We start from the raw sequence: 13,122 nt of genomic DNA on the forward strand, positions 1-13,122 counted from the left end.
CCTGTGTGGAGTTTGCATGTTCTCCTCGTGCCTGCATGGGTTTTCTCCGGGTACTCCGGTTTCCTCCCACGTTCCAAAAACATGCATAGCAGGTTGATGGAACAGTTTGGATTGTCCCGATGTGTAATTGTGGGTGTAAATGGTTGTTCCTCTATGTGTGTGCCCTGCGATTGGGTGCAACCAATTCAGGGTGTACCCTGCTGACTGCCCGATGACAGCTGGGATAGCCTGCGCGGATAAGCGGCTTAGATAATGGATGGGTGGAGGGAGTTTTTGCTTTGAGTTTTGAAGTTATGTTACATAACAGAATTATACCAATTAGTGCAGCAGTGACAAAAAAAAAAAAAGACAGACCGAGTGCTTTTACTCTGCAAATGAATGTGCAATTGTGAGAAGAGGCTGAGGATGAATAAACACCACTCAATGACATTTCAAGATGCTTGACTGTTTCTTTCAAACCTGGCTTTGGTAATGCCGTTCCAGCATTTATCTTTGTTGGCGCCACCTGCTGCCAATTTGCTGCAAAGTGCTATGGAGAGCTGGAGCCAATATTGCCTCATTTCCCTTAATTTACTGGAGAGATCTGACACCTGAGGATGACATTCAAACACAAAATCCAAATGAAAACTATTTGGCATCAATCTACAGTTTGTGTTTCCATCCATTTCAAGCATTGTAGGGGAAGCCTATCCAGCCTGATCTACAAAGTACAGTCAGTTCAGAGGTAGGCCGCAGATAATCATTCACATTGACAGTTAGACCAACAAGAAAATAATACTCTTAGTTTAGGAACCCTGCTCAACAAATGTTTACTACATTTATTACTACAATGAGAGATGGTAGTGACTATTCTAAATGTTTTTGTTACGTTTATGCTTCTGAGCCATAGTTTTTTTCTCAAGCACATGTGTTTTTAGTAATCATAATACTCTTGTAATACTTATTAATGAAGTTAGGTTAAGCAAGAAGTGGATTTTTTTTTCTCAAACGTCATAGCTGAACATATTATAATTAGCATGGTAAAATATGTCAAACCTCAAAATAAAATGAAAATCTAGCTCAAAATTAAATAAAGACTTTTTTTAAAATCAGTGTCAAAAATATATTAAGGGACACGTAAAGCCATATCTGATTAAAATTCTCTGTTGACCTGTGTCATCCACGAATTGGATAATACATGTTTCTGACGATGGGAAAGAAACCAGGCAAGAAAGGAAGAACATGTAAACTCCAGACAGACAGATGACTTTCTTGCCATGGGGTAAGAAGTGAGCTCTAACACACCATACGCTGTGCCCCCTACCTCCCACTGTACAATTTATTGATTCCTAATTATTTCATCTGAGGGTTCACATTCTGAACACACCTGTATCTCGAGTCTTAGGCCTGCAGTAGGAGAGGGTTTGTATTCTGAAGCAGTCAGAGAGCCGCTCTTTTTTTTCTTTGGCTCGAAAAGCATTGGACTTCCCGTGCTTGGCTCAACTGGAGTCCCGCATGTTTGGTACACCTATGTTGGGATAAATTGAAAATGTTGCAGGCTTATTTTTAAGCACATTTTAGCATTTAAACACAAGACCAAAAAAAACATGCGTTGTCAAGAACAGCAGAGTTGTAGGATAAGAAGTATTCTATTTTGAGTCAAATACAGGTCATTCTCAAAAAATTGCATAAAGTGATAAAGTTCATTATTTTCCATTGTGTAATGATAAAAATTAAACTTTCATGTATTGTGTACTGCATACAATTACGAAGTACAGTTGTGTTAAATAGCCTGCATCTGTTATTACACAGCAAGCAATAGCTACTGAGATACAGCGTGCAGACAGACAGACAGACAGACAGATAGATAGATAGATAGATAGATAGAGTACATAAATCTTAAAAGGTATCATTATTAATAGTACATGTATTTGTGCCTTTCATACCGGCTTGACGAGTGCAGCAACGCAACGCATCTTGACGGCATGAAAGTGATTAAGAAAATAAAATGTAACATTCGCCACTAGATGTCACCATACACATATTTACAATGTTCTTTTTTGTAGTCGACTAGATTTGTCAACGTCAACTTAAATTAATTTCCTATTGCTACTGCCTGATTAGTATAGTGTATTAAAATTGAACCAGTCATCAAACAAAATGAGTTTTTATATATTTTATACAGACACAACCAAGATTTACAATAACCGTGAGTTCAAAATGTTTCACAAAAATATGACATTAAGAATGCCGGAATGACAGCGGAGTTTTTAGGAGCTCAAGATTTATATTATATATATTTAAAAGGCAAAATAAACTAGATTTTCTTCAGCGTGCAAGTCCTTGTTTCGACCATTTCGGCATTACGTTTCACGTACTGAAAACAGTGCTGAAAACAGGATGACTCACAAAGAAGAAGCGACTTGATGCAGATTCAACTCATAATTCGTTGACTCCAGATTTTAAGCACTGACTGCAAATCTAATTCAAGTATTAAAACTGTTGTCACTGTGTGCAAATATTTAGGTCCCCTAAAAAAATGGAGATATTTTGCAAAAAACCCTAACTCAAAAATGGCAAAATAGAATTAAAGGGAAAATGTACACTTTAATCACTTTTGTTGCAAAACCATTGTGCATAAAGCCAAAATGATAAATACTGACCCTGTTTAAAACATCATAGGCCAAACTGCAAAAGAATTGCAAATAAACCAAACGGACTAGTAACAACAAATATGTTTCAAATGTTCAGTAAAACAAAAGGAGGTTTGGTAGCCGAGAGTTCAGTTCACTCCCTAACCGAAAGCGCATCCTTCATCTTACAGTGTCTGCCAAACTAAAACAAGTACCGGTACTTTTACTGCAATCGTCAGAGTCACAGTGACTCACCTACTTTACACCTGCTCGGGGAAAAATGTAACGTATTTAAGACCGAACATAATTTGTCCATTAAAGCAAGAAATGGATACTAAACATGCTTGATTACAGACATACTGTATGTATTGTGTAACTGAAGGCATCATATTCAGAAAGAAATGTTCAATAAAAGTAACTTACTTTGGCTGAGACGGTCTCAACGTTTTCCTTGAGCAAGCGGACAGCCTCAAAGATCTGAGAGGGGATGGATGACACAACCACATCGAGACTGGGCTCTGTGCTGAAACTCGATGCCACTTGGATCATGGTATCTGAAAATTGGATTGCAATTCCTCAATATCCCATCCTTTTATCCATGTTGTTACTGTACAGTATGTTAGAATATTTTTACCGATAAGATTCTGCCATTCAGGGTTCAGATCGGCTTGGTTTGCCAGGCAGCCCTTCACAACATTGGAGCAGTAGTTGGCACAGGGTTTGACAGAGGCAAGGCCATGGCAGTGCGGGCAGTAAACAAGTTTCACCAAGGCCTTAACACATTCTGGACTCAGAGGGACCTGGAGAGGAATGATGTACTGTATTTAGGTGAACTGTATACTGTACTTTTATTTTATTATTATTATTTATTTGATTTGATTTTATTATGTACTTGTATTTTTTTTCCAAGATGGCGCCCGAGTATGCAGCCTTCGGCAAGTGCCCTTCAAGAGCCTTGCTTTTTTGTTCTTTTTGTCTTTTGTTTTGTCACATGTTGTTTGTTGTTTCATCGTGTGGATTGATATGGACTGTTTTCAGCATTTTTTGGCCACGACATTCGTCAAAGGAGAAGTATTTGTGCTTGGTGGTTGCGCCTTCTCGGAAGCACGCCTGTACCAGCACAGATTTTGATTGGGAGGAATCTCGGCGCCATTGACTGTCGGTGCTGGACAGACCTGGGGCGCTTGTGTTTTTTGTGCCTTTAATGGGCAGCATTTTTCACAACCCCGTTTTGTTCAGTGGAGATGTCGGCGCTGTTGGACAGTCGGCGTTGGTGCGGCTGGATGGATGGCTGCTGAAGTTGAGGATGAGCAGAGAGGAGCGTTGGCGCAGAGCGCTGATGCGTATTTGGAATCGAGAGTCGCCGCTTGGAATTGAAATGGATTTCCATGGGACAGGAGAAATGAACCAATCTCTTTTTTCGTCTTTTTTCGTCAATGGATGCTACAGCTTCTTGTTGACTTTGAAACTTAGCTTGTAGCCGACGTGTGCACATTTTGAGCATGACGTCTCTGATCCACTGGTTAAAGGACACTTTGATTCTCTCCTTTTTCATCTCAAACTGCTTCAAACAACAAAGCGTGTGACGGAAAAGTCAAGTCAACAGTATTTATAGAGCACTTTCAAACAGCCATCGCTGCATACAAAGTGCTGTACATGGAGCAATTTAACATGCACAATAAACAGTAAGACAAATCGGTAATAAAGGCGGTAGAAAGCACCAAACAGTAAAACCAAGAACAAATCTAAGTCATGCTGAGTCGAATGTCAAAGAATACAAGTGAGTTTTGAGGAGGGTTGCCGAATGTTCAGTGGGAGGTCATTCCAGAGAGAGGGACCAGCAACAGAAAAGGCTCGATCCCCTCTGAGCCTCAGTTTAGTTCTTGGTACTTCTAATAAAGTCTGGTCCACAGACCTGAGGCGCCGGGCAGGTGTGTAGGGGCGGATGAGCTCAGAGAGGTAAGGTGGCGCGAAAAGTGGTTAGGACAGCACGACTGTCCGTGTTTTATGTTATGTGTTGTGTTTATTATTTTACTTTATGTTAACTGTTTTGTTAAGCGTTTTGTTACAGCTGCCGCTGTTGTGAAAGCGCAATATAAATCAGCATGTATTGTATTGTATTGTATTGTATTGTATTGTACGCCATGATTCCTAACTTGTATCTGCAGCAAGCTAAGAACAAGAATGAACCAAAAAAAACTACAAAAACTAGAAAAATCTGAATTAAAAGGCAATATGATCTGAAATGTCAAGAAATCATAGAAATTGGAAAATCATATACAGTCGAGCTGTAGAACTCCCGAGGTGTGAACATTCTTATGACTGACAGCCTCAATATTTTTCTCAGGGATATTTTGCAAAGTCTACCGTTGAAAATCCTCGACATCCCAGTTTGGTAAAATTAACATTTTTTCACAGACCTGAGGTATGCGATTGGTCAGTCCCCACGAGTGTGTGCTATTTTTACACACTGAGAGAGAATAATCTATATGGCTGTGAGCATTGCTGATGGTCTGTTTGTGTGTTGTTAGTCTTTGTTTGTTAGAGCATCAATTGTCAGGTCGATAATTACCATGACATCTTTGTTCTATTCCCGTTAGCCCGTCTATGGCTTTTAACATCATGTATTAGCATTAAGCTAATGGACATTGGTTGGACAAATTGTCTGGCTTGCTTCAACATTTTTGGGTTCAAATATGCAACGTTTCTTTTTGATGTGTCGGTTTAACAGTACCCCTCCGTGAGCCGTCACCTTACCGTGGTGGAGGGGTTTGTGTGTCCAAATGATCCTAAGAGCTAAGTTGTCTGGGGCTTTATGCCCCTGGCAGGGTCACCCATGCCAAACAGGTTCTAGGTGAGGGACCAGACAAAGCACGGCTCAAAGACCCCTTATGATGAGTAAAATTAATGGATCTCAGTTTCCCTTGCCCGGACGCGGGTCACCGGGGCCCTCCTCTGGAGCCAGGCCTGGAGGTGGGGCTCGTTGGCGAGCGCCTGGTGGCCGGGCCTACACCCATGGGGCCCGGCCGGGATTAGCCCGAAGAGGCAACATGGGTCCCCCTTCTCATGGGCTCACCACCCATGGGAGGGGCCAAACGGGTCGGGTGCAGTGTGAGCTGGGCGGCAGCCAAAGGCGGGGACCCTGGTGGTCCAATCCTCGGCTTCAGAAGCTAGCTCTAGGGACATGGAATATCGCCTCTCTCGCAGGGAAGGAGCCGGAGCTGGTGTACGAGGTAGAAAAGTTCCGACTGGATATAGTCGGACTTACCTCCACACACAGCCTGGGTTCTGGTACCAGTTCTCTCGAGAGGGGTTGGACTCTCTTCCACTCTGGAGTTGCTCACGGTGAGAGGCGCAGAGCAGGTGTGGGCATACTCATTGCCCCCCGGCTCAGTGCCTGTACATTGGGGTTCACACCGGTAGACGAGAGGGTTGCCTCCCTCCCCCTCGGGTGGGGGGACGGGTCCTGACCGTTGTTTGTGCATATGCACCAAACAGCAGCTCAGCGTACCCACCCTTTTTGGAGTCCTTGGAGGGTGTGCTGGAGAGTACTCCTGCTGGGGACTCCCTTGTTCTGCTGGGGGACTTCAATGCTCACGTGGGCAATGACAGCGAGACCTGGAAGGGCGTGATTGGGAGGAACGGCCCCCCCGATCAGAACTCGAGTGGTGTTTTGTTATTGGACTTCTGTGCTCGTCACGGATTGTCCATAACGAACACCTTGTTCAAACATAAGGGTGTCCATATGTGCACTTGGCACCAGGACACCCTAGGCCGCATTTCGATGATTGACTTTGTGGTTGTATCATCGGATTTGCAGCCACATGTTTTGGACACTCGGGTGAAGAGATGGGCGGAGCTGTCAACTGATCACCACCTGGTGGTGAGTAGGCTCCGATGGTGGGGGAAGATACCGGTCCATCCTGGCAGACCCAAACGTATTGTGATTGTTTGTTGGGAGCGTCTGGCGGAATCCCCTGTCAGAAAGAGTTTCAACTCCCACCTCCGGCAGAGCTTTTCCCATGTCCCGGGGGAGGCAGGGGACATTGAGTCCGAATGGACCATGCTCCGTGCCTCTATTGTTGAGGCGGCCAATCTGAGTTGTGGCCGTAAGGTGGTTGGTGCCTGTCGTGGCGGCAACCCCCGTACTCGCTGGTGGACACCAGCAGTAAGGGATGCCGTCAAGCTGAAAAAGGAGTCCTTTCGGGCCTTTATGGCCTGTGGGACCCCAGAGGCAGCTGACGGGTATCGACTGGCTAAGCGGAACGCAGCTTCGGTGGTCGCCGAGGCAAAAACTCGCGCGTGGGAAGAGTTCGGTGAGGCCATGGAAGCCGGCTTCGAGGAAATTCTGGTCCACCATCCGACGTCTCAGGAGGGGGAAGCAGTGCACCACTAACACTGTATACAGTGGGGATGGGGCGCTGCTGACTTCGACTCGGGACGTTGTGAACCGGTGGGCAGAGTACTTCGAAGACCTCCTCAACTCCACCAACACGCCTTCCTCGGAGGAAGCAGAGTCTGAGGATCCTGAGGTGGGCTCCCCTATCTCTGTGGTTGAAGTCACTGATGTGGTTAAAAAGCTCCTCGGTGGCAAGGCCCCAGGGGTGGATGAGATCCGCCCGGACTTCCTCAAGGCTCTGGATGTTGTGGGGCTGTCCTGGTCGACACGCCTCTGCAACATTGCGTGGTCAACAGGGAGAGTGCCTCTGGATTGACAGACCGGGGTGGTAGACCCTCTTTTTAAAAAGGGGGACCGAAGGATGTGTTCCAACTACAGAGGGATCACACTCCTCAGCCTCCCTGGTAAGGTCTATTCAGGGGTGCTGGAGAGAAGGGTCCGTCGGGAAGTCGAGCCTCAGATTGAGGAGGAGCAGTGTGGTTTTCGAACTGTGGACCAGCTCTACACCCTTAGCAGGGTCCTCGAGGGTACGTGGGAACTTGCCCAACCAGTCTACATGTGTTTTGTGGACTTGGAGAAGGCATTTGACCGTGTCCCTCGGGAGGTTCTGTGGGGGGTGCTTCGGGAGTATGGGGTACCGAGCCCCCTGATACGGGCTGTTCGGTCCCTATACTGCCGATGTCAGAGTTTGGTTCGCATTGCCGGCAATAAGTCTGAATCGTTTCCAGTGAGGGTTGGACTCCGCCAAGGCTGCCCTTTGTCGCTGATTCTGTTCATCGCCTTTATGGACAGAATTTCTAGGCGCAGCCGAAGCGTTGAGTGGGTCCGTTTTGGGGGCCTCAGTATTGCATCTCTGCTTTTTGCAGATGATGTGGTACTGTTGGCTCCTTCAAGCAGGACTCTCCAACTCTCACTGGAGTGTTTCCCAGCCGAGTGTGAAGCGGTTGGGATGAGGATCAGCACCTCCAAATCTGAAACCATGGTCCTCAGTCGGAAAAGGGTGGAGTGCCCTCTCCGGGTCGGGGAGGAGATCTTGCCCCAAGTGGAGGAGTTTAAGTATCTTGGGGTCTTGTTCACGAGTGAGGGCAGGAGGGAGCGAGAGATCGACAGGCGGATCGATGCAGCGTCTGCTGTGATGCGGACGTTGTATCGGTCTGTCGTGGTAAAGAAGGAGCTGAGCGAAAGGGCGAAGCTCTCAATTTACCGGTCGATCTACGTCCCAACCCTCATCTATGGTCACGAGCTATGGGTCGTGACCGAAAGAACGAGATCCCGGATGAAATGAGTTTTCTCCGCAGGGTGTCCGGGCTCTCCCTTAGAGATAAGGTGAGAAGCTCGGTCATCCGGGAGGGGCTCAGAGTAGAGGAGCCAGATGAGGTGGCTCGGTCATCTAATTAGGATGCCTCCTGGACGCCTCCCTGGTGAGGTGTTCCGGGCATGTCCCACTGGCAGGAGACCCCGAGGACGACCCAGGACACGCTGGAGAGACTATGTCACCCAGCTGGCATGGGAACGCCTCGGGATCCGCCAGTAAGAGCTCGAAGAAGTGGCTGGGGAGAGGGAAGTCTGGGCTTCCCTCCTAAAGCTGCTGCCCCCGCAACCCGACCCCGGATAAGCGGTGGAAAATGGATGGATGGATGGATGGATGGATGGATGGATGGATGGATGGATGGATGGATGGATGGATGGATGGATGGATGGATGGGTTTAACAGTAATCGTCACCAGGAAGTGAAAGCTGGAAGCAAGCATTCTTTGTTTTCTTATTTGGAGAGCTTTGTGAGCCAGAGGCAGGGGCAAAGAAATAAAAGTGGAAAAAAAAGACCATTTTAATATGTTTACGTATGTTAATGTGTTTCGGAGTTTCAATGTGGTTAAAGCATGCCCAAGAGGGGGTCCCATATGGACATTCCAAATCATTTTTCACCGATTGTGGGTGTGCTAGAATGAATCCCTCCAATAATTATTCTGGGATCATCTCAACCTAGTTTCACCCTTAACACAAACCAAAATCTTAAGGTCAAAAAGTGACTCTTTATATTTGACCCCACACTGTGAACTGTTTGTACTGATGTTCCCACAAAACCGGTAAATTCAAGAACACACACTCACCTGTGATACCTTTCTGACAACCTCGCCACTGATGATCAGCCCTTGGACAAATGACCTAGCTGTGACAAAAGCTCGTATAACCTTTGCTTTCATATCTCGGGGGACGTCGCCGAATGGTCGCAAGGTCTCTTGTTGCTTAGCAACACACTCGAGGTAGTCCTCGGACAGGGTGACCTGCAAGGATGGTGACAGTGGCGCATACCAAAGAGGATTATAAATCAATCAGTCAATCAATAGAGGAAAACTTTACTTATAGAACACTTTTCACACCGAAATTGTAACACAAAGTGCTTTACAGATGAAAATCATGACGAGGAACCAGACGAGTGCAGGGACCGTGAGAGTTCAAAAGGTACGAGGGGTTCTGAAAGATATGAAGGACCAAGCCCATGAAGAAACTTGTAAACTATAAAAAAGAAATTTTAAAATCGATTCTCAAACAGATGGGGAGCCTGTGCAATAATTCTGAAACCTGTGTAATGTAAGGCCGCTTCCTGGTCTTCATCAGGACATGTACTGCAGAATTTACAGATTCTTTCTTTTTTTTCTCAAAATTATTTATTTGTGTGTCTGATGAAATGCATTGAATAGTTAGGTGACTGTAGCAATTGTCTTGTATAAAGGGAGAACTTAACATGACTAACATGATCTGATCTTATCTGTTACTGTGGGTAAAATAACATATGTTTCAGCAAACCGACACGTTTTTACCATTACATCATCTTAGAATTTACTGGCTCAAGACAAAATAAGGTTTGTACACAATGAGTGGCAGAGGCTTTCTTTTAAAAGAATAATCGGAGCAATTTTACTTTTCACATTTTCACTTTGTCCACTTCAAATGACTCATGAAGATGGAGTCCCTACTCACATTACTGGGGGTGAAGCTTTTAAAGGTACGTTCCAGAAGGCGCGACCAGAATTCACTCAAGGTCTCATCCAAGTTAAGAGCAGAGCCGCGGTAGTACTGTTTCAGGTCGGAGTACAAATCACCATAGAGTCTTGTATTTTGGGAGTACAGGGCACCGAGGGGAGATAGCGCCTCCTGGAGGGAGCGTTCAGACTGACTGTGAAGTTCAGTGAAATAGGCTGGAAGGAGGACAAAGAGTAAGAAACACATTAACGGCAGATATGATTCTCAGGAATCCATCCATCCATCCATTTTCTGATCCGCTTCATCTTCACAAGGTGCTGGAGCCTATCCCAGCTGTCTTCGGGCAGTAGGCGGGGGACACCCTGAACCGGTTGCCAGCCAATGCAGAGCACACAGAGACGAAAAACCATCCCCACTCACACCCATACTGAGGGACAATTTCGAGTATCCAATCAGCCTGCCATGCATGTTTTTGGAATGTGAGAGGAACCCAAAGAAAACCCAAGCAGGCCCAGGCAGAACATGCAAACTCCACACAGGGAGGCCGGAGCTGGAATTGAACCTCTGCAATGTGAGGTTGACGCGCTAACCACTGGAACACCAGGCGCCGCCAGATTGTGAGGAATATTTTTTTTTAATTCAATTTTTCAATATAATGTATTTCATTCACATCTGATTTAGCATTTTGAAAGGCTTGAACTTGTTTTTAATGTCTTAAGAGTACTTGAGGCTGTCATCAAGAGAACCCTCCATTCTTTCATTCATTTTCTGTCCTGTTCATGGTCACGGGTGGCGACAACTTCACCCAACTGACTCTGGGCGATGGCAGACCACACCTACTACTAATTAGCAACACATATCAGCAGCATGTTTGGAAAATAGATTTAAAAAAAATAAGTGGTCACAGTCACCGCATTAAAAGGGGTCTTTTTCCTTGTAACCCAAGACTGCAAAGGTCATAAACAGTTGGATGGTTACATACCGAAGCCCCGTCACTGTGGACATCGGATTGATAGACTGATTCACAAAGTCATGATGACACGTTTGTCACCTGCAGCATTCAGCCATCTTTCTGCGGTCATCTGTCTTTTTTTGCTTCCTTTCCCTTTCCTCCCTTCATTCCTTTATGTCTCAGATTTGCAGGGTTGCCTCCTCAGTGGGTCAACTGCTCATTAGCTGAACCAGCCCCTGCCCCAGGGGACACCTCCTGTTCATGTGTGTGCGTGTGAGTGCGTGTCGTTGGGGATCAGTGGATCGGCTTATCATGTTTCATTGTGTCTGCCTGACTCTGCCCTCATTATAACACCCAGTTAGGGGTCCCCTTGATGGACTTGACATACACATCCCCCACCCACACATGCACCATTACGATTGAAGTTGGGGTTGGGTGCAGAGCACATCCAGAGCTTGTAGCAAACAAACTCGCCAAGCTCATCCAGTAATGAGTTCATTCTGCAAGCACACACACACACACACACACACACACACACACACACACACACACACACACACACACATACACACAGTCTACGCACTGTCAAAGCTTCTATGGAGGGTGTTGAAGGCAGCCTGCAGTGACCTGCCGGCCTCCTTGATCAGCGCCTCCGTCTCTCGTGCACTTAAACCCTCGAGGTTTTCCTCCATGCTATTCGTACAACAGGTTGGACCCTGGGGACAGGTCCTCAGATGTTCACCTGGTGAGGTAGAGAAATTATAATTGATAAATTGATAAATACCTCCATTTTTACTTTTTAACCAAAACAATATAAACATGCTTAGGATCACTCGTCACATATTGTTTCCATTTTACATGTCATCTTAGCATACAATCACAAAACGACAACATACTGTAGTTACCGTATTTTCCGCACTATAAGGTGCACCTAAAAGCATTCAATTTTCTCAAAAACTGGCAGCACACCTTATAATCTGATGCACTTTGTGTATGGATCAATATTCTGATTTATTGGACGTAGTATTTTAAATGTTCTCTAAAGTGCTTTGTTACAGCTGCAGCGGTTATGAAAGCACTATATAAATAAAGCTGCATTGTATTAGGTTGTACCCAGTGGTTGAGTGGTTAGCGCGTCGACCTCCCGATGCAGAGGTTGTGGGTTCAATCCAGGCTAGCCTCCATGTGTGGAGTTTGCATGTTCTCCGTGTGCCTGTGTGGGTTTTCTCCGGGTACTCCGCCCCCCCCCCCCCACACACATTCCAAAAACATGCATGGCAGGCTGATTGAACACTGTAAATTGTCCCTCAGTGTGAATGTGAGCGCGGATTGTTGTTCGTCTCTGTGTGCCCTGCAATTGGCTGGCAACCGGTTCAGGGTGTCCCCCGCTACTGCCCGACGACAGCTGAGATAGGCTCCACACCCCCCGTGACCCTTGTGAGGATAAAACGGATCGGAAAATGGATGCATGGATGGATTGTATTATAATTGTATCCCTTTTAGCGTAGCTCCATCTAGTAGATGCATAACGCAACCCCACCCACCCCAGCTCCAGTATTGTAGCTTCTATTCTATGTGCCTTATAATGCGGTGTGCCCTATATATGAAAACAGTTTTAAAATCGGTCATTCGTTGAAGGTGCGCCTTATACTGCGAATCGCCTTATTGTGTGAAGAATACAGTATTTAAACAGTGGTTTGCATTTCCTCAAATAAAGAATTGTAACTTGCTTTTGGGTAACCGGCTCACATTTGAATGTATTTTTATTCTTTGTTCCTCTCAGTAATGCATTGCAGTTACAGGTGTAACTAATTGTTTCCTGCTTGTTTCCTGGCAGGAACTCACTTCAAACACATGGTGGGGTCAGCAGAAAATTGCAAATGCTGTGGCAAACTGAAACAAATTTGCATTTGCTACGCAGTTGTAATACCATGCTGTGTATATAGTGACATGTTTGTTTTCCACCCACATCTGATGGCTTGGTTTATCTAAAAAATAAACTGCCAATTTATGACAGACCACTGCCTTTGTGCGATTTGGGGACACTACCGAATGAAAAGACATACAAAGGCACTGCTTAAGAATATGCTGAGGGTTATGTGAGAAAGGAATTTCAAAATTTAACAAAGGGTCAGAGTGGTGGTTGATGCAGATAACATTTCTGCCTCAGATTC

General features: G+C 45.5%; 1 protein-coding gene across 1 annotated transcript in view; it reads right to left on the reverse strand.

The window, feature by feature from the left end:
- The window catches only part of gpc1a (glypican 1a), a 39,980-nt gene that overhangs the window by 4,414 nt on the left and 22,444 nt on the right, over positions 1 to 13,122 (reverse strand). Inside the window, exons 2-8 of the mRNA XM_086116481.1 lie at positions 11,532 to 11,690; positions 9,994 to 10,211; positions 9,123 to 9,296; positions 3,247 to 3,412; positions 3,036 to 3,166; positions 1,367 to 1,507; positions 460 to 590 (exon numbers count right to left, since the gene is read on the reverse strand). Of these exons, the coding sequence (XP_085972607.1) occupies positions 460 to 590; positions 1,367 to 1,507; positions 3,036 to 3,166; positions 3,247 to 3,412; positions 9,123 to 9,296; positions 9,994 to 10,211; positions 11,532 to 11,690 (1,120 nt within the window). The remainder of the gene's footprint in view (positions 1 to 459; positions 591 to 1,366; positions 1,508 to 3,035; positions 3,167 to 3,246; positions 3,413 to 9,122; positions 9,297 to 9,993; positions 10,212 to 11,531; positions 11,691 to 13,122) is intronic.

Source organism: Hippocampus guttulatus, chromosome 7 (genome assembly GCF_054856545.1).
Source record: "Hippocampus guttulatus isolate MCC_2025c chromosome 7, RoL_Hgut_1.0, whole genome shotgun sequence".
Taxonomy (NCBI): domain Eukaryota; kingdom Metazoa; phylum Chordata; class Actinopteri; order Syngnathiformes; family Syngnathidae; genus Hippocampus; species Hippocampus guttulatus.